The 27,373-nt window shown below is 42.0% G+C and overlaps 5 protein-coding genes across 6 annotated transcripts; 2 read left to right on the forward strand and 3 right to left on the reverse strand.

Annotated features, from left to right (window-relative positions):
• The first annotated feature begins 154 nt into the window (after positions 1-154).
• Positions 155-1,537, forward strand: LOC131692021 (gastrula zinc finger protein XlCGF49.1-like). The gene is made up of 3 exons (XM_058978847.1): positions 155-365; positions 946-1,002; positions 1,066-1,537. The coding sequence occupies exons 1-3, from the start codon at positions 258-260 to the stop codon at positions 1,519-1,521; spliced, it is 621 nt and encodes a 206-aa protein (XP_058834830.1). The 5' UTR covers positions 155-257; the 3' UTR covers positions 1,522-1,537.
• A 19-nt stretch (positions 1,538-1,556) lies between these two features.
• Positions 1,557-2,765, reverse strand: LOC131692020 (protein FRA10AC1). The gene is made up of 4 exons (XM_058978845.1): positions 2,394-2,765; positions 2,181-2,340; positions 1,852-2,121; positions 1,557-1,793 (listed from the first exon to the last, which is right to left on the reverse strand). Exons 1-4 carry the CDS (start codon positions 2,661-2,663, stop codon positions 1,726-1,728), a joined length of 768 nt encoding a protein of 255 aa, XP_058834828.1. The 5' UTR covers positions 2,664-2,765; the 3' UTR covers positions 1,557-1,725.
• Positions 2,766-6,762: 3,997 nt separating this feature from the next.
• On the forward strand, positions 6,763-9,205 carry LOC131686959 (zinc finger protein 2-like). Its single transcript, XM_058970991.1, has 2 exons — positions 6,763-6,861; positions 8,360-9,205. The coding sequence occupies exons 1-2, from the start codon at positions 6,763-6,765 to the stop codon at positions 9,203-9,205; spliced, it is 945 nt and encodes a 314-aa protein (XP_058826974.1).
• A 47-nt stretch (positions 9,206-9,252) lies between these two features.
• On the reverse strand, positions 9,253-23,096 carry LOC131689147 (inactive CLIP domain-containing serine protease A28-like). The gene is made up of 6 exons (XM_058974023.1): positions 22,847-23,096; positions 10,797-10,882; positions 10,694-10,735; positions 10,223-10,631; positions 9,643-10,162; positions 9,253-9,467 (listed from the first exon to the last, which is right to left on the reverse strand). The coding sequence occupies exons 1-6, from the start codon at positions 22,943-22,945 to the stop codon at positions 9,310-9,312; spliced, it is 1,314 nt and encodes a 437-aa protein (XP_058830006.1). The 5' UTR covers positions 22,946-23,096; the 3' UTR covers positions 9,253-9,309.
• Positions 23,097-23,163: 67 nt separating this feature from the next.
• On the reverse strand, positions 23,164-25,114 carry LOC131689148 (zinc finger protein 677-like). Of its 2 annotated transcripts, none has more exons than XM_058974025.1 (6): positions 24,975-25,114; positions 24,446-24,917; positions 24,224-24,387; positions 24,079-24,146; positions 23,726-24,007; positions 23,164-23,657 (listed from the first exon to the last, which is right to left on the reverse strand). In XM_058974025.1, exons 1-6 carry the CDS (start codon positions 24,980-24,982, stop codon positions 23,509-23,511), a joined length of 1,143 nt encoding a protein of 380 aa, XP_058830008.1. In that variant the 5' UTR covers positions 24,983-25,114; the 3' UTR covers positions 23,164-23,508. The 2 variants fall into 2 exon arrangements, with proteins under 2 accessions (XP_058830008.1, XP_058830007.1); XM_058974024.1 differs by having other exon boundaries at positions 24,079-24,158.
• Positions 25,115-27,373: the final 2,259 nt, after the last annotated feature.

The raw sequence follows: 27,373 nt of genomic DNA on the forward strand, positions 1-27,373 counted from the left end.
ACGGATAATCATGACAGTTGTCTTCACTCTCCTTACATACACTCTGGTAAAAATAATGTCAATCACATGACAGCTGGCGAAGAAGAAGCCCTTCAGGAACAATTTTGTTTATTTTTTTCAGCATTCCCTTTTATATTCATTCATATATTTAGTATTCCGTGTCTTTATCAATAATGTCTTTTCTGAAGTATTCCATGCACTTTATCACTGAATGTAAATAAACAGGATTTAAATTGAAACATCAGTGATAAGAAACAATGACCAGTTATATCTCGAATCTCGATACGTGCAAAATGATTGCACACGACAATATTGGAGTAATCGAGGAAGTTCAACCCTTTCGGTCGGGGTTGGACGGCAATGAGGTGATTGTTTTCAATTTTTTAGCAGTAAGCCTGTGTACAACGACGTTTTCACTCTTGACAATATTCACAAGCATCTATTGCTGTAAAGTGAGCAGATGTTTTCGGGAAGAATGTGGAAGGCGTACAAGAAACCTATTAGACATACGTTCCCCAGATACTTGCGCAACTTAAGTGAGACTGAGAAACGTTTCGCAAAGATACTTATACTTAAAGCTTATACTAGTAATCGACATAGTAACCGTGAAAATCAGATTAAATTTACTCAATTTACACGCACCGCACACTTTTCACAAAGATTCATAAGCTTATACTAGTAGTCGATGTAGTAAACGTTAAAATTCGAATAAATTGGCTTAATTTGCACATTCCCCACGTTCGGAGATTAGGTGGCACGACTCAAAATCTTATGAGTGTTTTGTGCAATCGAATTGTACAATATGCGTATTTTGGATTAAAATCAGCATATTACAGAATATAGGACACATTCCGGGACGTACAGCCATGCGGGACGTCTGTTCACTTTATATTATAGTTACAACTTATATTGTTCACTGATTAATATTTAATGTAATAATTCTAGCAATCCAGCCCGGTGGAGGTTTTTATCAACGAGCTGTTCGAAAAAACTACCGACCAGGTAATTGAAGTTATCTACCATGGGATTGAATCATGCAAAAACTTTTCCATTTTCTCCTACTAGGTCAAGCCAGCTGAAGAAAACTTCGTCTGTGAAGCATGTTTCAAGCGTTTCGATGATCCAAAGAAGCTAATGCGACACAAGAAAACTCACTGCCAGCAACAGAAGCTAAAGTGTTTACACTGTGGAGTGTACCTGAAGTCTCGATCGAGCTACAGTTCACATCTGCAACGGCACAAAAACGGTCGTCGGTTTGAATGTGAAATGTGCGGGAAGTGTTTCGCTGACAAGCGGGACTTGCGAGCTCATCAAATGGTACATGATCCACAAGCGGAACGCTTTCGGTGTGATACTTGTGGGAAGGATTTCAGCCGAATATACTCCCTACTCGACCATCAGAAACTACACAGTGGACAAGCAGATTTCAGCTGTGTTAAATGTGGTAAAGTGTTTCCAAAAAGACGATCGCTACTACTACACGAGCGGTCACATTTGCTAGAAGAGGGTACGTTCAAATAAAATGATAGGCATTCGAAAAATCATAGATAAATCAATTAAAATTAGTTTTGCATTTCGGATAGACTCCACGGGGACCAACCTGCTTACGAACACAAGTAATGGTTCCTGTCACAAAGCTAGTGTCGGATTCTGATCACACGAAGTCGAAACGCAAATTCCATGACCAATCCTCTATTCAATGCTTAAAGTTTTTATGGTCTTTTATCATAGTAGTAAATCTTCCAAATATTCGTCGAATTCCTCTTCTCTAGTCTTTTCTTCGATATCTGGCCCTGTTGATAACGATTAAGATTTATACCTAAATATGAAAAAATAGGCAGATGTACAAACCGTTAGCCCAACAACTATTCCCTGCCAACGTAGATGTGCTGGGCACTTCATATTCGTTAGAGAGATTAGAGGGTTCCTCCGGATGTGATAAATCATATTCTCCGTCGTCTTTGGATGATACACCGCGAGCATCCTCAAGCCGCTCAAGCAACACTCCATCGTCTGAACTTCTCTGGGCTAGCTTTTGATTGCGCTGACGTTTCTTCAATCGTTTGATCTCGCGCTTTTTGGAGCGATAATTCAACTTATCCGAACATTTAGGACACAACCCTTGAAGTAAATCCGGTCAACGTGTATCGGTTGATATTAAATATTATTCAGTTACTCACGCAACTTGACTAGGGCATTTTTCTTAGCTCCATGTTCCGTGTAAGCGAAATTGACCTCCCAACTACGCAACGCTTCCCGTTCCTCGCACACCCGACTCCCGCAGGCAAACTGACCTTTACCGTCAACTACTTCTTTCTCGATTCTCCATCGCATTGCGACCTGTAATTTAGTTTTTATCGAATTGATCACATCGGCGAGTTTCAAGTACCCACCTTGTTCTCCTTGTACCGGCTCAGATCAGCTATACAGTACTCCTTGAACAGTTTATCGTAATACTTTTTGGCTAGTTGCTTTTCCCATGAATCCACTTCCTCACCTTCCCACAGGAACCGATGGTTCTCTCGAATCACATCGTGATCGGTTTTGTCCCGGGAAGTGTCGCGTTGCAGATGCTTTGTTATTCCCGGCTTTGTTAGGATGTATTCGTTGATCAGATGCTTGTGCAGCTCGTAAGGGTTCAGATTGGCCAACCGGCGGGCCATTGCGGCGTTCTTTATTCAATATTACGTTAGAAATAGCCAATAATAATATTTTAATATAATGCGATGTATGTAAACGATGTAATAAACCAAAGGTAAACAAACTTTGGTTCGACGAGGGACTGCCCTCTGTTTGAGATATCATTCAGCCCTTAAGAATCGTGGCAAAGACAACACACACGCCACCGAAAAACTACCTACAATTAATGGCGATTTCGCTTGAACCCGAAACTGAGTCAGGTTCTAACCCAGCCCCATGAAAACTGTTTGTTCCCTGAAGCTGCCACCAAATGCCAGTAGCGCTAGCTTTGTTTCAAAGGCTTAAGGTCTATTCACATGAACTGTTCAACACTGATTGAAAGTGGGAATCATAATAAGTAAATAATGACAATATATGAAAAAGCACGATTTTTCTTGCATTGCTTATTCTCCATAAAATGCGAACACTTTTATCACCTGAATTTCAGTTAAGCACTTAAAAATGAAGTTTGTTTGCGTTCGACAAGTGTCAGGTCGTATTAACAATATTGGCTCGTAGCAATGTGAACGTTGCTTAAAGCGCGTTCGCTGTCATTTTTGGCAACTATCCGAGCCAGAAAGCCAGCTTATGTTGGCTTCACTCATTTTTCAACTTTTAGCGGACCCTACACGAGACAGAAATATTGTCAATAATTATATTGACAAGACTGCTTCAATCCATCAATCCCATTTAAATTCTACAGAATCAATATTTTCAAAACGACTTTACACCATCAATATATTGATCAATATATGATTTATTGTCAATATTTCTGCTCGTGTAGGGTCCGCAAAAGAAACGTCAAAACATTCACACAGAAAACTTGCATTACCTAGCAGTAGGTAAATTTAAATCTGTGCATCCCACTTCCTCCAACGAAAAACGAAAGAGAGGGAGTCCAAATTTACCCAAAAATAATGAGATATTCCCCAAAGCCGACTAAACTTCATCCCATTAATTTTGAGTAAAAAAATCATTCCCTCTCCCTCGTTTTCCGGCAGTGAAATAAGGACAGCAAATTAAAATTACCTACTGGTAGGTAATGGATTTTAAGTGTGCACCCTCTTGTTCTAACCCCAACCGCTGTCATTGACATTTTGACAGCAGTTGGGGTTAGAAACTGACTCAGTTTCGCTTAAAACAAAAACCACATAAGTACTTTTGACTCAATCTCGTGGTATCGTGTAGGAAGGTAAAATTAGGTAGACCGCAGTTTCCAATTAACTACGTCAAAAATCATAACTCAACCTTGAGTTTATTTTACTTAAATTTAAGTTGAATTTACCTAATTTTGAGTATATCCCAAACAACTCAAAAGTACCTTACTGTACGGAAGACCTCGACTGAGTTGAATCATTTACTTTTGTTTTTGACAACACTAATAAATGCAAAAGCGACGCACACCTCAAAAGTACCTAAATTTACGTTAAAAGAACTTATTCTGTAGGTTGTTTTATTTTTGCGTGCACACACACCTCCAATACTACACATTAATAAAATAAAGTACCCATTAATGCGCAGAAAACTTCCCATTTTCAATGACAGTGAATATACTGGAAGAAGATTGTTTTATGACCGATAAACGGCCCTTAAGCGAACCCTACACGAGACAAGAATATTGTCAATCGAAATATTGACAAGACTGCTTCAATCCGTCAATCCCATTTGAATTCTACAGAATCAATATTTTCATAATGTGCTTACACGATCAATATATTGATCAATAATTGGTTTATTGTCAACATTTCTACTCGTGTAGGGTCCGCTTTACACGTTCAAGATTTTTGTCAATACGAGTGTTGACGATATTGCTTCAATACGTCAATCCCATTTCAAATGTACATCGTCAATGCAATTTCCATTACACGTACAGTACTTTAGTCAATACAGTCTAAATATTGAACGTGACGTTACAACGCGTCATAAATTAGAACTTTCAACTTATTTCAATAAAAGTCAAATCATTAAATTCAAGTAAACTGAATAGTTTATGTTGATTGAATCTGTCGTGAAATTTTGTCTACTTTCCGAATCTGTAATAAGTTTTGATGTAGGCGCTCATTTGATAAAGTTATATAACATATTTGTCGAATCGATTCGTCAAATCGTTGTAAATATCACGAAAGAATGTGTCATAAGCAATAATCAGTTGATCTGACACGTCTCATGGATTGCCTACACTGAAAAAAAAAATCCAAACGTTAATTCTATTTGCTTCAAACTAGGGGCAGATCACTCTAAGAATGTATAACAAATTTGCATCAAATTAGAAAAAATGCATTTAATTTCCATTTTTGCATCAGCTTTGCACTCCCTCGCAGAAAAGTTTGTTTAACAAACATCCTACGCTGATCCACTTTGTTCGACATTTTGTTAAATGTACACGGAAACGAAAAACTACCTAAAATTGAGTTCCTTTGACTCAATCTCGTGGTATCGTGGGGGAACTTAAAATTAGGTAAACCGTGTTGAAGGTAGTTTCCATTTAACCACGGCAAAAATTACAACTCATTGATAGGTTTTTTATACTCAAATTTAAGTTGAATTTACCTAATTTTGAGTTCACCCCCAATAACTCAAAAATACCTTCCTCCACGGAAGACCTCGACTGAGTCGAATATCTCTTTTTGTTTTTGACAACACTAATAAGTGCGAAAGCGACGCACAACTCAAAAGTAAGTTAAAAGAACTTATTCTGCAGGTTGTTTTATTTAACCGTGTAGGGCTAGTTTTCCTGTATAGGGTTTTGACGTTTTACACGCAACGCAAACAACATTGCACGCAACGCAAAAACATTGCACGCAACGCAAAATACATTATGAATTTCTATTTTGATGTAAATAAATGCATTTAATTTCGCTGATTTTTAAAAATGCATCACAAGTGATCTGCCCCTAGGTGCCAGCAAATAGTGTATATCTGCTTCCGCTAATAGGGATCTTTAGGAGTGTGCGGGTTAAGGTATATTCTGATGCAGATTAGTACCGTGAGTTAATATCTCAGTCCTTTTTCAATTTTTTGGCCCGAAACTATTGAAAAAACATTTTTTAGTTTGTTTCCTTTTAGGACAATAACGCATCCAAACCCATGCGACTTGCACGACTCTATGTAGGTTGTCTTATCAGATCTACCATAGTTTGCAGATGAAATTTGGGATGACAGGCTGCTAGCGGATTGAAAAAGTACCAGATCATAGACTTTTCTACGGCTCATGTACGTACACGGCACATGACACAAACATTACATCACTAGCTGGTGGAAAATAATAAACAAAGACGGCAAAATCAAATGGGATTGTTTTCAACCAGGAAGCTGCAGAAGTGTTCGTGAGACCAGGCGACAAGAACTCAATGCTGTGTGGGGTGCTGTCCCGGTTAACAATGAGGCGAACGAGATATTTGCAGATACTTCATTTAGTTGGACAACTGTCAGTTTGCTGGTTGAATTTAATTTGGTTTTTTTAAATTTAAAAATCATAAAAGAATAATTAAGGTTTAAGAATGATATGAGTGTACTCGTAAGGACACCCGCTATCAATACGTATGAAAAACTGGCACAATTTTTCCAAATTAAGGATCCCTATTGCAAAAATCTATGTGTAAATCAATGGGCATAACGTTTAAATTTTTATGAAACTGGAACAGTCAAAAGATGACGTTTGGGTGTAATTCTTTTTTGTCCATGTCATACATTCTTTACTGTCGGAATTTTGAATCCAATCCAAACTATTTTAGTGCCAATCTTGATTTATCAAAATACGAAATAAGAAATTTATTCCTTCAGCAAATCATGTTTCACTTGCTTTTCTTTTCAAATTCTAAACGACTTTTAATGAAAAAGAGTCACTCACTTTTGAGTTATTTCAAATGATCGTGCAGATGACAGCAGCACAGCGCAGTACATTTTGGTTTTGTTTATTGTTATTTTTTTTGTTTTCGCTGTCTTTGGCTTTAGACCTGGAGTGGTTCATCTCGCCAATTTTTATTGTTATTTTACTTGCTTTGCCTCTAACCGCGATCACCAAAAAAACTTGTAAAGAAAAAGTTGTCTTGAAAGATTTTCTTTTAAAGTGTTTGGCCAAAAATGGCCATTTGTCGGTTGTGTACTAAAAGTTGCCCCAGCAATGATCGGTTAACCGAAAGGGCGTTCCGCGAAAAGGTTCTCAACGTAATTTGCTTGTGGGTGAGTATGTTTGAATGGTTGGGAGAAAATTTCATTTAATGTGTTTCTTGAGAACGATTCCAATACATGGACTACAGGATGAAGCCGGGAATATTCCCGTTAACAGAATCGAAACGCTAACTCCGGATGGACTTGCATCAGTATCTTGTATAAGTAGATAGGGTAGCTCTCTTTGCGGTGCTGCTTTCGCCTTTTCTCTCCTTTCCAAACGAAAGTCCGTCCTTTTTTACGTTTATCGCATTTCGTTCGTTCATTGCTTTGCACGAATGAAAAACGGAAATTTTCAATTCTTACTAAAATTCAATTTATTGGTCCTGAAATCGTGGATTTGGCGAGCAGTTGGATGTCTTTCGACATGATGGCAACTCGCTTGGCGTGGATGGCGTACAGATTCGTATTCTCGAGCAAATTGACCAGGTAGGTCTTGCTGGCTTCTTGGAGGGCCATTACGGTTGAGCGGTGGAAGCGTAAATCGGTCTTGAAATCAAGCGCAATGTCATGGACTAGACGCTGAAAGGCGGCTTGTGGATTAATAGTGGTATTTGTAACGAGGAGACTGTGGATCACCGAATGGTTGTACTTCTTCGAACTTCGTGTTCCGGAGATACGAAGACTGATCTACTATGATTCATTCTGTATTTGCCGCGTGCTACCAGTCCATTTCAAGCCAAAAGGCTTTCTAGAGCCTTCGACGCCAAGTTCATCGTTTGCAGTTCCGCAAACAACCAAAAGTGCGTATAATGGAGCGGCATAAGCTTCTTATACATCATGCAACGGATTTTAAAGGCATTCTTCGCTGCGAATCATGTTGCTTTGCAATGGTCCTCGAATGGTTTAGTGGTATTGGCGTTCGAATCAGAAGTTCAAGAATCCATCCTTCTTGATACTTCGGCTTCGCTGATCGTGATCTGACCTGTCTACCACTGTGCTAGTATCCCCCGAGTTTTGAATTCGGGGAACTTTGTAGGTTACCTATTCTAGGGATTAAAAGTGCGGACGGACGTTCAATTAGTTTTGGTATTGGAGAGATACACTGGAAATGAATTCATTGACTTTTAAGACACGGATCGACCAAATCCAAATTCTTCATCATGACTGCATGATCGCATTGGAATGCTCGCACAGCATTGTGAACGTCGAGAGAATGTCTGCAATATTTGACGAACAAAGCAATGCGCATTTACCTGCCTCCAAAGCCTTTCCCGTCAGATACTTCCGCAGTCGCAGTCACAGGTGTTCCGTTTCAGCTCCTCATACCTTCGAAGCGTAGTCTTTGTTGATCTCTATAACTATCGGTGTCCAGCTTCGACGGTGGGTTAGCTACCGTAGTCTTTTCGAACCCTATACATTTGATCAATAAACCACTTCTTCACTTCGAACTCTCCCTCTGACCTTTGAAGTTCGAGTTACTTCTACCGCCCGCATATTTACTACATTTTGCCGTGTTGAGCAGGTAGCATCACTACTGCAAGCTACATATCTACACATTCCTTTTCAGATGGAAACTAGTGACGAATCGTTACCGAATGATGTCTGCGTATCCTGTGACAACCTAGTTGATCAATTTCACGCCTTCAAACGCTCTTGTCGTTCAGTTCAATTAGATTTCAAGAATGGATCCATTACGATACCCAGAAAACCACCAGAGCTGGTACCCGAAGAAAAAAAATTGACCGTTACGGCAGAAGAGATTGAACGACGGAAAAAACGAGGGCGGCCTAGAAAGAACCGTGGTGACATCCAAAATTCTACCATCGTTAAGCAATCAACGCCCGACACGCAAGAAATTCCTGCAGAATCTGTAAAAGAAGACTCCCCCTCCCGGAAGCCATGGTTCTCGCTGGACGAGCCGATGCTTCCGCCCGAACCCAAACCAAAATGTCCGAAAAAAGTATACAAACTAAAACCGAAGCCCGCTATTGAGGGATCGCGGGAGGTAGTACCTCGTCCCTGGCGTCGTAAATTCAAGGAAGCGGCGGAGCTGCCACCAGAGGAATATCGTCAGTATGTGGCACAAAATTCCGTTCGGAAAAAGGCAAGTGCGGTGTGCGAGCTGTGTGGTAAAACCATGGACATCGTCCGAATGGATGGGCACAAAAACAGACACCTCGGGCTGCAACCATATGAATGTGAAACCTGCGGAGATAAGTTCAACTGTAAGCTCAACCTGCGGATCCATTGGCGAAGGAACCACGTTCAGGGAGAGGAAACTGCTTGTACCATATGCGGGAAGATTTTCCCGAGTAAGATAGCGGCACATTCGCACATGAAGTGTGTCCACGCCGAACGAAAGCTTCAGTGTACCCTTTGCCCGCTGAAATTCTTTACAAAGTATGGATTTTAAAACCAATTAAATATATTCTTAAATATATTTTTCTTTTAGATACGCTTTAAGCTACCACATGAAGATTCACAACCAGACGCGAGATTTCCAGTGTCCGCTGTGCTCTAAAGCCTTCTACTGCAAATCGGTCTGGAACATCCACATGCGAACGCACAGCGGCGAGACTCCATATCAATGCAATGTGTGCAGTGCGGCTTACGTGCACAGGAACATGTACGTAGCACATATGCAGAAAAATCATCCAGGGCATCCGCTGATGTACCTTAGCGGGAAGAAGTCATTCAAAGATTCACTCATGAGTAAAAAAATATTAAGTTTGAGCGGTACTAGAATTATTTGTTATGATATTTTCGGACATACAAACTGTCATTTGGTAAATTCTAAACATTTACTGATTTTCGACGTAATCCGGAAACTCTTTTACGGCAAATCAATACCTTCTCTCGACAAGTTGTCTTTAATCCAGTCAATAAAAACTGACACGTTGACGTACACTCCCGGAACACCGTCCTCTCCGCACCCCAATCCCCAGGCAACTATTCCGGCCTGTACGAATTCTCCGTTCGCCTTAGCGCACGCTAGCGGGGATCCTCCGTCACCTTTGCACACATCAACGCCTGGTTCGCCACCGGCACAGAGGAAACTCGAGTGTAGCGGGAAGAACGGTCCAAGTCGGGTATTTTTCAGCATTTCATTGCACTGCCGGTGACCGACAATGGGTAGTTCTACCTTCTTCATCACTTCGGCATACTTTCCAAGCTCGTTGAATTCTTTCTTACCCCAACCGGAAGTTACGCAGTTGACGTCGTCAAATGACTCATTCGGCTCCGGCAGGCAGATCGGCCGAATGTGCACGTTCAGCTTAGCTCGCTCTTCCAGTATTAGTAGAGCCAAGTCGTTGTGGAACTTCTTCTTGTGATATGACTCATGGGTGATGATTTTTTGAACATTCAAACTCTAAAATTATTAATATCTGATTACAAGAAATTCCCCTAAATAAACACTGTTCAAACTCACCTCATGTTTCAGAGGCTCATTTTCTGTGATCGTATCCCACTCGCCTAAACGTACTATCAACTCGCCCGGTTCGTTGAAGTTCTGCAAACAGTGCGCTGCCGTTAGGACCACCAGAGGATGGATCAGTGATCCACCACAGAAATAGACCTGTTTCTTTTCGCCCAGAAGTTCCGAATTGTGCAAAAGGGCCGCCATCCAGGGGAATTCAGCAAACTGAGCAACGGTGGAATCCTCTACGTGGTAAACATAACCCCGTGGATTACCTAGACCACATGTAGGCTGTGGTATTTCCAATCCGACCGTATCTTCTGCAGTTGGCACCACTCTTGGCCCGTCCTTGCGTGGTGATAGGGAACAGCATTTCATGAGAAATTCCTCACAGCCGTCGTCCTCTGCGTCTTGCTGATGGCTGCGAATAAGGTAATTAACCGGGTAAGAAATGTACAAGGTAAAACACATTTTAGGACTTACTCGACTGAAATGAGTTCGTCCGGATCTTCTCCCGCTAGCATTCTGCGAACAGAGCAAGAGTGTTCAGTTAGCTACACATGTGACTATAATTGAACCAAATTACCTCGTTTCAATGATATTTTCACCTTCTCTTACAATTGTGTTGTTGACACATAGATATATTTCAACACAGTATCCACCGGGGCATGCCTACGGGAGAATTCAATAAATTTGCGGGAAGGATTAGGCAACATGTATTGATGATGATTATTGAGGTTATAAACTAAAGTATCCAGTGTTATAGGTAATATCTGCAACAAAGAGCGGTAATTGTCTAGTTTAGAGACTTTATGTTTAGAGGTCCATTTTTAATGCGGTTTTTTGCTAAAATGGTGTATTTTAACCCCAATAAACCGAATCCGAGAGCGGAAATGTAAAATTTATTACCAAAGTTTGATAAATTGAAAAAATAAGTTGTGCTTAATAACGCTCATGACAATGACATACTACCATAGCAAGTAAGCTTATGGAGCGGAGCTGGTGTGATGCGGCTTTGCCGCATAGTCGAGGCCAAGACGAGACGTACGAGACGATGACTAACTCCGGCGGAATAGTAAGCAAACCCCCTGATCCCTTCGTTTGCCCGGTTTACTCAAACATAGGGGCTATAGCTAGTCTAAAGCCGACTGAGCGGTAGCGAAGTCGGACAGCGCGCCAAAAAGCGATGTGGCGTAGCCACATTCGTCAACCATTTTGTTATTTTGTATAAATGTGAGGTTATGTTTAATCATATTTGGTTTAAATCGCGAAAAATGTCGGACGATCCAAGTGCGTGTAGCGCGTGCCAAGTTACTGCAGATAAACTATTTGTAATGGGCAAAGACGAGATAATGAAATTTTTGTACGAACATGGTACATTTCTCGGTTGGGTATTCAAAAGGTCGTAAGCGACAAAAGTAAACAAACTGAGTTATCTCCATCATGCCACTCTTTTCTAACATAACTATCGTAGCACATGAACCGTATTCTCTAAAAACGGGTTTTAGATTGATTATAAAATAAATTAAAAAACGTCGTACACATTTTCTTTATCACATTTTTCCAAATAATGGTTACGTCCTTTTTGTTTCACAAGGTCGTATGTACATCTAAATTGGATTCGCAGAATTGCGGAGATACGCGCATAGCAAAAGGACGCAAGTAACATTTATTTAGCAATGCTTGCATCTGCACTTACGTTTGCAGTAAAAGGACCTAAGTAAAACATTTTTTCAGTAATTCTGTAAATTCACATTCGACTTTGAAAATGAGAATCCGATAATTTTTAACCCAAATGAAGTTTCGGTACGGTTCGGCCAGAACATTAATATGTACAATGTTATTAAGTCTTGATGCGATTGTATCGAGGAAGACGTACAAACTCCTATATCTCCCATTATCCGAAATCATCTGACGCTCAAACCCATGTTCGACAAGATACCTAACAGCATATACCGTTAACGGCCAACACTATCTACGAAGCGCTCAAGTGTTTTGCGTTTGATGTGCTCCCGTAGGGAACGGTTCACTTTATAATGAGCCCCAGTGGATGTATTCTCAAGCTGATGGAAGGTCAATAAGGAAAGATGGAGCGCCACAGGTATTCCTGTGCTTCACTTACATCTTCACGTTATCAGCGGACGCCAACGGTGTTGACCTCCAAAAACAAAACGTTTTTGCAACTACTAATCAATTATATAACTGCTAATACGAAATAATAAAAAATACTTGCCTGTTTTATTTCACTTGGACATCTACTATGCTAATCGAAATCCCTTGTCACCAGATTGAGCAGTTTCAGTTGTTCTTCGGTGCATTGGCACAAAGTTCATCCATCAATTTGTAACTGTCGACGGTAATGAGTACTTTATTATTACACCATTGTACACTGTAATAGTGTTAAAACTTACCATACTATCCAATGAGAAAAGCCTTCTGCAATGTAAAATCGCTGCAGTCAAAAACTCGCATAATCGAAAAAAAACTTCTATGTCGTATCGGCAAAATTAAATAAATACAAAAAAACGTACTTCCGACGTTTTGCTAATGTTTACATCGCGCGTATGAGTAAAAAGAGAGGGGAAAAAGAATATTGACATTTCACATTCACATTCTTCTTAATAAAGTCGATGAAACATCTCAAGCGCTCTTTCGGGGAGTAGTTGAACTGTGAACTAGTGTTGGCAGAATTAATTCGACTTCAAACGTTATTTCATTTTAATTACACATTAAATTAAATTTTTCAATAGACCTATGGGATCTATTGAACAGAAATCAGTCCTAAGCGCTACGACGTATGTGAAATATTCACAAGAAAAAGGACGTATCGTAAGTTAAAAAGATGTCGTATTGACAGCAAAAGGTCGTATTGTCAAATTTTGCTTAAAACTCGTAGTAAACGCTATAATTTCCTTTCAACCGCATTATACAACTAAAGTACATGAATAAATAAAACATTAAAAAGGTTTATCATCATATAAAACAGTTTTGTTTCTAAATAGGATCTAAAAGTTTGCTCGCAAAATTAAAAACTCATATTTCTCCGTTTGAGAAAAATGTCAATACGGCTTTTTGAAAACCCAACCTAGAAATGTACCATGTTCGTACAAAAATTTCATTATCTCGTCTTTGCCCATTACAAATAGTTTATCTGCAGTAACTTGGCACGCGCTACACGCACTTGGATCGTCCGACATTTTTCGCGATTTAAACCAAATATGATTAAACATAACCTCACATTTATACAAAATAACAAAATGGTTGACGAATGTGGCTACGCCACATCGCTTTTTGGCGCACTGTCCGACTTCGCTACCGCTCAGTCGGCTTTAAACTAGATATAGCCCCTATGTTTGAGTAAACCGGGCAAACGAAGGGATCAGGGGGTTTGCTTACTATTCCGCCGGGGTTAGTCATCGTCTTGTCCGGCGGATCCTCAGCGGCTTTGCGCCGCTTCGGATCCTTGGCCTCGACTATGCGGCAAAGCCGCATCACACCAGCTCCGCTCCATAAGCTTAGCTATGGCAGTATGTCATTGTTATGAGCGTTATTAAGCACAACTTATTTTTTCAATTTATCAAACTTTGGTAATAAATTTTACATTTCCGCTCTCGGATTCGGTTTATTGAGGTTAAAATACACCATTTTAGCAAGAAACCGCATTAAAAATGGACCTCTAAACATAAAGTCTCTAAACTAGACAATTACCCAAAGAGCTAACAGACCTTAGTTCAAAACAGTAGCCATCGATTTCTAATGTTGCCGAGTCCGCAGTTCAATGCAGGAGCTGGAACCAATATTGAAGATGGAAATGGAGCTTAAACTTACAGAAGTGACTTTCACTTAGTTCCATCATATGCATAACAACGTCATTGAGTGTAAAAACTTTAGAGTCAAGACGATCTGTCATCACATATTTACGATGAGTTGCTAAATCTTTTCACAGAGGTATTCCCAACGTACTTGGATCGTAAGAATACGAGATAGTCCTTCTCATCTGACACTACAATATTGAATATGATGAGTTATTAATTCCCCCGAATCAAGGATATCAGTCTACCTTCTCATCTCGGCTAGACAAGAAGCTAAAATCCACTCCGCTTACACAATGCAAACGAACAGACCCTACCTATTCTATAAACTATAGAAACAACGAAGAACTTTCCTGCTTCCAGATCGTATCAATCACTCCTAGTGATCGGTTGAGTTTACACTGAAGTCTTTTTTATGCGGTTTTTTATGCGACTTTTCTATGCGGATTTTCAAAGTTATGCGGTTTTTTATGCGGATTTTCAAAGTTATGCGATTCTTTTTATGCAGCTTCCTTTTAATTTCTAGGGCATCACCTGAAGCGACTTTTATCGAAAGATAGATCCTCGTGAATGCACATGCTTAAACAAAAGACATAAAATTTTCATATTTTTATTTTAGGTTATAAATTACTAGTATTTGGGTTAAGGATATGAGAAGCATTCTTGATGCAGTGAAAATAAAAACAGAAAATGACTTTTTACCTTTCTTATAATAAAACTTATGCAATCGGTCGGAATTTCGACTTTTTAACCCGCCGAGCCGAATCTCTTATACCATTCGACTCAGTTCGGCGAGATCGGAAAAGTCTCTGAGCGTGTATTTTTTTTACTTGGTTATAAAATTTTTACGCCGACTCGGCACACGTTCAGTAGTTAGACACCATACCACCGATTCAGTGGCGTAGTAGCGGGAGGTTTTGGGGACGAAACCCCCCCCTCCGAAATATTTTGGAGAATTTTGAAAAAAATGTTAAACAAAAATATGCCTAAAATTTTAAATGAAATGAAAGTTTCATTTGCAAAAGTTATCTTGTGAAAATATTTCCTTGTAGTGAAAATTGGCTGCAGACTCGACACCTACCTGACGGCACGTTGTGAAGGCTAGCTCAACCGCCGAGGACTATAACAAGTAGATCGCGGCGAAGCGAGGAGCTGGGAGCTTATTGGTCCACGAAACGGATATCGGTACCGAGAGAAATTTCGCCAAATTCTGTAGTCCTTGACTGACGGCGAACATGGAATTGAGAGTGTGAGAGAAGTATCCCCAGAGAGACCACCAGGCGATTCTGCAGCACGAAGAAGGACGGGCCGCAAGCTACTAAAGTGGAAGACGAAAGCCTTTAACGAAAACCTCTTTATTGAGTTACTTCGGCGAACAACGGAATCAAGTACGTTGATGCGGCAAGAAGGATTGTGACGGCTTGTGACGTTACAATGTCACGAAAACTAGGGCAATGCAGTAGACGGCGTGCAGATTACGGGTTAAATGAGTAACTCAGTATGCTATACGCTGCTTGTCTTGGATCCAGAAGGCGGGCTCAGAGCGCAAGATCGGAGAGTGAGAGAGGAGCGCAAGCGACGTATCTAGAAGGTAGGGACTCTTTAAAACAGGAGATCAAGCTTAGCAAGCCAATTGCCATAAGTAGCTGTGCTGAGAAATAAACGCCAGTCCCTGGGGGACGCGTACTGAGTCGTCATGACGAAGACGAGGGTCTGCGACATCAGCTGAAATATACCCGGGAAAATTAAAGATATTCGTTGAGGGTCTCTTCCCGAATCACGATTCAACTACCTGGTCACCGACACCGTACGACGAAGAAGAAGGAGGTGACACAGCCGAGTGGTAAGTGACTAACGACGAGCTCAAAGAAGCGTCGATGTGACTAAAATCAAAGAAAGCCCCCGGTCCGGATGGAATACCAACCGTGGCGCTGAAAGCTGCGATGGTAATCCCCGAAATGAGGAAGGAGCAGAAACTGATGTTGCTGCCTAAGTCAGGGAAGTCACCGGGCCATCCAACCTCGAATAGACCAATGCCGCAGCGTGGCATAAAAGAATGAGCCAGATCCTGAAGCTACTTCTAGAGTAGAGCACTGCTGTACCAGACGAACAAACGGGCAATAGGCAATGCGAGACACAGCGGGCGTTCCTCGGGGCTCCATTCTCTGTCCAACACTTTGGAATTAGATGTACGATGGGGTCTTAACACTGCGGCTTCCCAGGAAAGTGAAAATCGTTGGTTTCGTGGACGATGTGTTACTAACGGTGAGACACTTGAAGAAATGAAGGTGTCGGTGACGGAGACAATGAAACCGCGAAAAGCTGAACAGGACGCTTCGACTGCTGGTCGTACGAGTTGTGATTGTGTACCGGAGGCAGTATGCGTTGTCGCCGAGATGATCCCCATCTACATTACCCTGACGGAGGATATCAAGTGTTACAAACAATAAAACGCCAGAAACGTGAGGAAGATGATGAGAATCGATTCGATGGTGACGTGGCAGCAGGAATGTGACAATACGGAGAAAGGAAAGTGGACCTACCGGCTCATGCAAACCTGTCGACGTGGACCAATAGAAAGCACGGAGAGATAACCTTCCACCTGAAACAGCTCCTACCGAACCTCGGCTGCTTACGGAGTATCTTCATCGGTGTGGGTACGCAACGTCAACATTGTCCTTGGAGTGTGAGGTCGTCGAGGAGACACCGGAGCGTCTTTAAATGTCCGAGGTTTGAAGTCTTTGAATGTCCGAGGAGAGTCTTTGAATGTCCGAGGAGAGTCTTCGATATTGGGAGAACTTTGTTCGCCAGGGAACTCTCCGTTAGCATAAGCTAGATTCACCGCTGGGGACTAGGCTGAGTAGACAGCGACGAGACACCACTAGTCGCGGGTCATCGGCGCACCACTGCACCGGACACCCTGCTTCAACAGAATCGCCGAACTGACCTCGGCACCTAGCTGATTAGCTCGATCTCGGGAGAACTTTTCTCGCCGGGGAATTCTCTGCCGGAGTAGGTCAGGTCCATCGTCGGAGACTAGACCGAGTTGTTCGCGAACAAGTCGAGGAGCTGAATGGATCATCAAGGAAGTAGTGCTAAATGGCCCAAGAAGAGGACTAAAGGGCTTAAAGGAGTTGCGGTGCTAAATGGCACCGGTAACGAAGCCTGGGACCTCTCCGTCAGCGTACAGTCAGATTCACCGCCGGGAACGAGACCGCGTAGATCGCGACGATACACCACCAGCCGCGCCGGGGCTCCAGCAAACCGGATGCCCTACTCTACCGGAATCGTCGAACTGACCGCAGCACCTGGCTGGTTGGCTCGCTTTCGAACTTCTCTCGCCGGGGAACTTTTCGTCGGAGTAGGTTAGATCTATCGTCGGGGACTAGACCGAGTAGTTCGCGAACCAGTCGGAAGCTCAACGAAGAAGTGGTACTGAATTGCACAAGGGAACTGAAGGGCTAAGTAAATTAGACAGTCTGAAGATTGCCGCCCAGATTGTCCTCGTAGGGGAAGAGCATTAATTCTATACAAACAGCTAGCTTTGCTACCTTGACTACCCAAACCCGTTCCCTGAGTTGTTGGTTTTGAACATTTTTTTCCTGCTCAGAATGTTTTTGAACATTTTTTCATATATATTCAAAAAAATTTCATATCCCTTCCCCCGAAAAATTTTCTTACTACGCCACTGCACCGATTTCGTCCATCGTGTGCCAGAATGAGGGACTCTGAACAGAGAAGATGACTCTGAACCCTATTCCTCTAAACTCCACCAAGAAGTCCGACATTTGCCTGATCCCCCGGATTTCATTTGAAATGACTACTTTGGGGGGAGGCGTGCTAATGCACTTCACTTGATTCCAGGTCTAGCTGGTCGTGCTAGATTTCGCTTGTCTCGTAACCGCCATATCAGTCCTGCACGGCATGATATTCTACATGCCTTCCTCTCTACGGTGACCAGTTGGATGTCGTGGTCGATCTGGCGATTCCGGTTGGAGGGTGGTTTCCGGTTCACTGGTTCCCCAACGACCAGGGTCTGTCGCGTTCGGTGCTACTCGGCGCAGTTCCCGACGGTGGAGCAAGACTACCTCGGCGGAGAGTTCCCCGACGAAAGAATGTCTCCTGCAACCGTTGACGGACACGTTATTCTTCCTTAGATTCAGTCCGGCAGAATGCCAAGGTCAGTCCAGCGATTCCCGGTGGAGGATTGCGTCCGGTTCACTGGCGCCCCGATGATTCAAGCCGGCGATTCGCTACGGACTACTCGGAATAGTTCCCGACGGTGGATCTTTCCTACTTCGACGAAGAGTTCCCCGGCAGCGGAAGATCTTCCGAAACCGATACTACCCGGGCAGATGCCAAGGTCGGTCCTGTGATTCTGGGTGGAGGGTGACTTCCAGTTGACAGGCGCCCCGACGAGCATCTGCCGGAGTTACTTCCCGATCTATTCGAACTAGTCCCTGGCGGTGGGCCTAGTCTACTCCGACGGAGAAATTTCCCGACGTTGAAATTTCTCTCGAAATCGTTATCTCGATGCTGGTCGGTTAGGTGCCGAGGTCAGACTTGCGATTCCGGGGAGTCACGGTTCCGACAGCATAAGTCATTAAGTGACGCTTACGCTTGTCTGGACATGCCGCAGACTCAGGTGATTCGCGTTTAATGCCAAAAGATCCTGACTCCTTCGTTGCAGAAGTAAAAGAGTTAAGTAGCCGGGAAACTCTAAGCTTGCTCGTATGACCCTACTTCACGCTTTTCTCTAAACTTTCTTACTTCAAATCCTTGCTCTTCCTTGAGTACTATGGCTCTTAGTATTGAAAAATATTTCACACATTATGTGTTTTTTTATGCGGATCTTCAAAATTATGCAGTTTTTTTATGCGGATTTTCAAAGTTATGCGGTTTTTTATGCGGTTTTTTAAAGTTATGCGGTTTTTTTATGCGGATTTTTTTTATGCGGTACATATCCCCCGCATAAAAAAAACTTCAGTGTGCATCGAAATTTGTTAATTGAAACTCTCAACACTTCACCGAACTAGCATCAGCCGAAAGTCTCCAGCCAGCAAATAATCCGGCAAAATAATGCCAATCATCGTCGAAAAAAATTCGGTGTGTAGAGCGAACGTAATGCACCATATTGGAGATTTCGCCGACCCAGCTCTTACCAGGCTCCGGATCGCAAGGACTATGAATTAGGGTTTCCCTGTTTGGTGGGTTTTTACCATCGGAACAGGTGGTCCGTAGAGTAACTCTTAGCCGGTTGAAACAACCACTACCGACACTACACGGCTTATCTAGGCTGCTCGGAGAAAGAAGCTGACATTGAAGGACAGCTTCCATAGATGGCCGAGCAACCACAGCAGAAGTCCTATTAAAAGGTTCGCGCAAAGATTGTTCTACCAATCGCCGTATACAGAGACGCTAATGGACAACCAGAAACGCGCGCGACCGACGACAGATTCTCAGTATCGAATCTACTTGAGAGGAATAATAAAGCCGCCGACAATGATCAACTGCCATGTGAGTAGTGTAAAACGAAGAAAAGGTATTGGGATTTGAGAGGAGGAGATTATCCGGAGGATTGGATGAAGGTTGTCCAATCTGCAAAAAAAGCTGATAAGGTGAATTACTGCAACTACAGATTGCTACGTGTACGACAAACTTTTAAATCTAAAGTAACAAGTAACTTTTGAATTTTTTACAGAATCTAAGCAACCGACTGCCCAGAGCAGCTAATATATGATAAAACAATTGGCAGTCTTACTAGCAAACTTTCCCATTCCGTGAAATATGTGGAAATGCCGAGGAATCGCTAACAGCAACATGGAATGCACTAACGTTCCTTCCTGCCCCGTAGCAAATCTGTATTCGAACGTGGCTGGTGTCAATATTGATAACCATGCTGGAATCCATACACATTGCATAATGTGAAATATCAATCATGTTACACCCAGTTGTATTGTCTAAAAAGATCTGAATTAGTCTTTTTTAGTTATGGATTAGTAACCGCGGCTGATCTTATTTATCTATTGAATTCCTTGGCGTAATGGCAGGGCAATCTGTTGATCCACCACATAAATCGCTGTGCATGGTTTAGGTTTCTCCAAGAACATGGCCATAAGGAGCACCTTCTTCCAGCACCGCCTTCTGCACCGATACACCTGGAGATCACCGCAACAAACAGATATACAAATTGATCATGTTCTGATTGATGGACGGCCCTTCTCGGACATTATCGACGTAAGGACCTATCGGGATGCTAACATCGACTCGGACCACTATATGGTGATGGTTAAACTGCGTCCAAAACTATCCGTAGTGAACAGTGTAAGATACCGGCGCCCGCCGCGGTGTAACTTGGACCGACTGAGAGAAACCAACGTCGCGACAACGTACGCGTAGCATCTTGAAGAATGACGAGAAGAATGCAGCACGCGCAGCGATGTTGCTTCAAGCCACTCGTCAGAACGTGGAGTCATATCGACGGAAGCAAAAACAGCAGACTCGTCTTTTCCAGGACAAAACGCGTCGCCTGGAAGAGTCTGAGAGAGAGAGGAGATGGAGCTGCTGTATCGCTCTCAAGAAACGCGGGCGTTCTTCAAGAAGCTGAATGACTCACAACGGTTTTGTGCCGCGGGCCGAAATATGTAGAGACAAGGAAGGTGGCATCTTTACGGACGAACGTGAGGTGGTCGAAAGGTGGGGGCAGTACTACAATGAACATCTGAATGGTGCGCAGGCGGACAATCGGGCGTTCGAGGAGGACGATTATGTCAGTGTCGCAGCCGACGGGAATGTACCGGCGCCCACTATGAATGAGGTTAACGAAGCTATTCAACAGCTCAAGAGCAACAAGGCAGCTGGTAAGGATGGTCTAGGAGCGGAACTCTTCAAGTTGGGTCCGGAGAAACTGACGGAAAGCATGCACCGAATAATCGAAAGAATCTGGGACAGAGAACAGCTACCGGAGGAGTGGAAGGAAGGGGTCATCACCCCGATATACAAGAAAGGCGACAAATTGGACTGTGAAAACTACAGAGCGATCACAATGACAAATGCCGCTTACAAAGTGCTATTCCAGATTCAGTTCCGGCACCTATCACCGCTGGTAAATGGATTTGTCGGGAGTTATCAGGCCGGTTTCATCAACGGCAGACCAACGAACGACCAAATCTTTTCTATACGGTAAATCCTCCAAAAATGCCTTGAATACCAGGTCCCGACACATCACCTGTTCATCGACTTTAAAGCCGCATATGACACGGTGGACCGTGTAGAGCTATGGAAAATGATGGACGAGAACGGCTTCCCTGGGAAGCTGACAAGACTGATTAAGGCTACGATGGATGCTATAAGGTGTTGTGTCAAAATTTCGGGCGGCCTCTCGGGTCCGTTTGAAACACGCAGGGGACTAAGACAAGGCGATGAGTTGTCCTGGCTGTTGTTCAATATAGCGCTGGAAGGTGTAATGCGAGGAGCGGGGCACGATTTTCACGAGGTCCGGACAGTTCGTGTGCTTCGCTGACGACGTGGACATAATCGGTAGAAACAAGGATACGCTAGCAGATCTGTATACCCGACTGAAGCGCGAAGCAGCACGAGTAGGACTAAAGATAAATGTGTCTAAGACGAAGTACATGCTGGCTGGCGGAACCGATCGCAATAGGGAACGCTTGGGCAGTAGTATTACGATCGACGGCGATGAGTTCGAGGTGGTTAACGAGTTTATCTATCTACGCTCATTGGTGACTGCGGACAATAACACCAGCCGAGAGATCAGAAGGCTTGTTATCTCTGGAAGTCGTGCTTACTATGGACTCCACAAAACTTTGAGATCCGGAAAGCTTCACCACCGCACGAAATGCGCACTGATTAGACCAGTGGTTCTCTACGGGCACGAAACGTGGACAATGCTCGAGGAGGATCTGCAAGCACTCGAAGACTTCGAAAGGATGCTGAGAACGATCTTCGGTGGTGTGCAGGAGGATGGCGTGTGGAGGAGAAGGATGAACCACGAACTTGCGCGACTCTATGGTGAGCCAAGTATCCGGAAAGTAGCTCAAGCTGGAAGGGTACGGTACGGCATGTTGTGAGGATGCTGGACAACAACCCCACCAAGTTGAGAGGAGCGCAGCGTTCCCGGTGGCTGGACCAAGTGGAGCAGAACCTTGCGAGTATCGGGCACCTGAGAGGTTGGAGACAAGCAACAACTGACCGACTGACGTGGCGGAATATTGTGGAACAGATTAAATCATGTTAATATGATGAATAATCAGGAAATAATAATAATAATGGTTTGGGTTTAACCCTAAAGCGCTGTGCATACTGACGAAAACCTACGCACACAGATTACAGAGATAGTCCGTTTGACAGGCAGATTATGAACTGATTGATATATCACAAACTCGATTCATAAAGCTCGGAACCGTTCATCTGTGGTACCTATTTCAAACATTTTTACAATCGAATAAATTAAACTGCCATGGTGGGTGAAACACTTTTTTGAAATAGTTTACTATCAACACGATATCCAAATGGATAGTTACACATCAGTAGATCCAATACATTATATTTTATATTTTTGAATAGTCAGACTGGACAGCAGTACGCACAATTTTGAAAAATCCCACGCGATTTTTGTGCATGCTCGTGTACGCTAAAGAACTACGTTAAAACGAATATCATTTTGTCGAACAATTATTAGAATTATTGCATTGTACACAGGTCACCTAGGTTCGATGCCCGAAACCAGGGTTAGAAAAATTTCGAACTCGAAACAAAGGTGTGTAACTCCCAGGTTAAAACCTGCATAACCAACGGTACATACCACAATATCCTCCGGCAAGTCTTCGCTCGAAACCTCTTCGGCGAACGATCCCCAGATAGACAACGCCAGCAGGAGAATGCCACTAACCGTTCGCTTCATTCTGGAAGTTAAAATCTACCTACACACGTTTGTTGTAATCTAGCCACAACTGTTCTTCTCAGTAGTCACCGTTCAACTGAACAATGCGCAAACGATTTCATCTCTCTTGACCTACCGGCAATCTTGGGGGAAACCCACCTCCTGATAACGCACTAAAAGATCAACTTTCTGAAGTGCGATCTTCACTCATTCATCCAATCAGTCAGTACTCGTTCATATTTGTGTTTGCTTTTTTTTATTGAATCCAGATTGGCTATGGAAACTATATTAAGTTTGATTAGCTCTCGCTCGCTCTCTCTCTCTACTTACCTGCCTTACTCAGGTAATGAAAACATGTTTTAGTTCCACTATCACAAAAATAATTAAAACGTTCCTTATATGCCGAGCACATAGTAATAGCAATAATAATAAGTAGTTTAAATGTAATATAAATCATGCTACATAAAATAGTTTTCACTTCTTCTCAACTTAACATCAGTGTGTAAAGTAACGACGATAAATTGCAACCAGAACCGATCCCTAGACCCGTTCGGCCCCGCAATACTGGCAACTTTTGACTTGTTCTAATTTTTATTGCAAAAGTTTTTCTTGTGAATCTTCAGATGGTTCGCCTGTGCGAAGCACTTGCCACAGGTTTGGCAGCGAAATGGCAACTCGACCGTGTGCGAGGAATAATGCTCGGTCAACTCGTTGAGATCCGTGTAACTTTTCCCTGTTGGTTTGACGATATGAAAAATAAGTGAAAAAATTAACGATTTCTAATTACGCAACCGCTCTTACCACAAATGCTACAGTCCAACGGATTGTCCTTCTTGTGAACCTTCATGTGGTTCTTGATATGGCTCTGCTGGATGAATGACTTGTTGCAGATGTTGCAGCGATACGGCCGCTCGTTGCTGTGGATTCGAATATGATAGATCAGATTAATCTTCTGGATGAAACTGATACCGCAGATCAAACACTCGTGCGGTCGCTCTCCGGTGTGGATCTTTGTGTGATTGGACAGGGCCGAACTCTGTACAAATGCTTTCCCGCAGGTTGCACACTTAAATGCACGTTCTCCTGAAAAAATCAGTAATAACATGAAGAATTTCCAATTGCCTCTGCTTAAAACAGACAGCAAATCACCCCACCTGAATGAATGCGCTTATGGTTGGTCAGTGTGGACTGATGGGCAAACACCTTGCTGCAAACATCGCACCTGAAAGTAAACCTTCAAACCTTTAGTACCATTCAGCTCACAATCATGGCAACGAGAAACGTTCCAAAATCCAATACCTGTGCGATAGTTCCGGGCTATGGATCCGGACGTGATAGTTGAGCTTGTACTTGTCCTTGAAGTACTTGCCACACATATCGCATCGATACTCGCTGATCACGTTGTAATCATGGTACTTGCGTTCCTTTTTTCCCGGTGGTTTAATCGTCCTTATGAATTGGTCCTGACAAAAATTGATGTAAATAATTGATGCATTCAAACTAAACATTGCAAGGTCAAACCTCCGGGATTTTCGTAACAGTCCGCACGTAATTCTCGTTGTATTCTTCCTTTATCTTAACGATGAATCCTTCCGGTAGCGGTGGCAGGACAATCGTTTTCGCAGCTTTTGCCTTCTTTTTCTTTTTACCCGTATTGGATGCCGGTTCCTGCTGCTGTTGCTGTAGAGGTGCACCCGCCGAGGACAGCAGTGGAGGAACATTGAGCTGTTGGGTAATGTGCTGAACGACGACATTGGCCCCTAGTGGGGGAGTATTTTTCTCGTAGGGATCGAACTCTTTCTTAAGATTAACTATCAAACCCTGAGAGTGGAAGGGACTTTGAACAAGCTGCTGTTGTTGCTGATGCTGGAGCTGCGGCGGCTGTTGTTGAAGCTGTGAATGAGTTTGCTGAAATCCGGGGGGAAGTAACTGCGATGTAAGATGTTGCTGGAGGTAGATTCCCTCCCGCTTCACCTGGTCGTGCGGTATGAAGCTGCGAAGGAACGAAGGTTGAATAGTGTTTAACGGTGCTTTAGCGAATGTTACTTACAAGTTCATAGCTTGTTTACATCAAGAATGTCGGAATGCAACCAATTTCACTTCATTTGCGGCAATTTTTCACTTTTTTTTCTTTTACGAGATTTTAGCAAAACAACGCCAGACTCGGAGGAGGTGAAGGTGAAAGAATTAATGATGAAAGAACAATCAAAAGGAAACGAAAACTAATGTCAGATTCACGCCCTTCAGGATTTGTGTTAACATACACTACAACCACAGATAACAGATATTTAAGGCCACGCGGATAAAAAAACTAGCTTTTATTATATGCATTTTTAGTATTCTTCGTTTTTGATCTTTGAAATGCATAAATATTTATACATTTTTCACGATTAGAATGCGAATTAGAATTTAATATTCGCGATGCATATACCCGCATATTTGATGATTATTCCTGAACGATTACCGCAATGGTATTTGGCTCTTTAAAAACTTTTCCCTGAAGTTTCCTCTTATCATTTATGAAACGATTAGAGCATGTTCAGGAGTGTTTCAGTTCTAGATTCATAATTTTGACAGTTCCATTATATAAAACTGAAATTTTTTTAAACTAGAACTTGCTGTCCCCAGCAGCAGTTTTAGCGGATGTTCTATTCAGTTTAAAATTCATGTCTCAATATTCCTTCAGTGTTACTGCATTCAAATTTATTTTTCTCCAGTCTATCGGGTCTAAGTGTCTGTGCTGAAAACTTTGCATGTATTTAAAACACAGTTCTAAACGTGTTTTAAAATCAGCAACAAATAGAACGGGGTCGTATAACAGTTTTAAATTTTGAAACAAAACTGTTCGAAATTATAAAACAAAACGCTATGCTGGGGATGTGAATGTTTCAGTTCCAGTTCTACTTTGAAACTCCTATGCAAAATAAAACGCTCCTGAACATGCCCTTAACCAACGCTACCGGCAATCATATTGACTATTACACTTATGCCACTTGGACCATTTACCGAATAGGTAAATACTAACGTTACCATTCAAAAATGCCGATTTCTTCGAACAAATTTTAGGGCATATTATAACATCACTGTTGATGTGCAGTGTATTGAATTCTTGGTTGTTTTTCATAAGTATGTCAACAAATTATCACATTCAATTTACATGAAGCACGAAGGAATCAACAGAAAATCACTTCAATTGTTGTTGGCTTGCACATCACAACTGATGTGCAGTTCATTGAACTTTGAATGATTTCCATATGTAACTTTCCGAATTATCACCTTCAATGCAAAGGGATTATCTTGGGATTTCATTTTGGTTTAATAAAGTAGCTTAAAATGTTCATTTATATTTATATTTTACATGTTAATTTAATATCTGTACAGCCGATATTCACACATTTCACTCATTGGGTTTTCGTGCGATGTGCCAAATGCCAGCTATCGATTGTCTCGGTCAACTCCATAGTTGTCGCCGTTGCGGAAGGAAACCCTTTTACGATTGATGAAGAGTATTGACCTGAAAACAAATAATATAGGAAGGAAATGTCGGATCACAGCTTGGATTGCGACTATCTTCTTCCGATTGCAGACTCTGTTTGTTGTCAGTTTGGCATCTTTTTTGTTTTGAGCCCATGCGTTTTTTGACATTGTTAACCAAGGAAAAAGCAATTATAATTCAATAGATGTGAACAGTGGTGCTAATTCAACAGATTTAATTTTTATTTTAAAGATAATTTCTATTGAATAATTATCAAAGAGAGATCACTTTGATGTAAATTGTAAATCACTATAAAATCAAAGCTAAATCACTTCAATTGTTAGTGCGCTATAACGATCTGACTGAAGTGCAAAAACTTTTAACCCTTAAATGTGCAATGTTGTTTTAAAACAACATTACGAAAACCATCTCAAAATTATCATAGTAACGTATGAAAGCTGTGAGACAATTTTCAGAAAATTTGAAAAAAATTGGTTTGCGCATTTAAGGGTTAAATTAGACGTGACCATTTTTTACCGTGTATGGTCGGCATTAATGGCGTTTTTGCTTGACCCCGATACAGAGTCAGGTTCTAACCCCAACCGCTGTGAGTTCCTACATTTTGACAGCAGTTGGGGTTAGAAACTGACTCAGTTTCGCTTCAAGCAAAAACGACATAAGTCAGACCGGACTAAGTGCCAAAATATTTATTTCTAGAAAAACGGGTTTAAAGCTCGAATCGCAGCATCCTTTACGTGATAATTGGAAATTATTTTTTACCATTATTCTTGTTTATGTGTACATATTTCAAATCTGGCAAAAGTCGAATATAGCTGAATATTCTTTACCCAGTGTTATCACTATCTCTTTTTTGATGTTTTGCGACTTAGTGCGGTCTGACTTAACATCGACCATATAACAAGGTACAATAAACATTCTACCATAAACATTTATTTACCATGCTGTACGATTAA

This window comes from Topomyia yanbarensis, chromosome 3 (genome assembly GCF_030247195.1).
Source record: "Topomyia yanbarensis strain Yona2022 chromosome 3, ASM3024719v1, whole genome shotgun sequence".
NCBI classification, from domain to species: domain Eukaryota; kingdom Metazoa; phylum Arthropoda; class Insecta; order Diptera; family Culicidae; genus Topomyia; species Topomyia yanbarensis.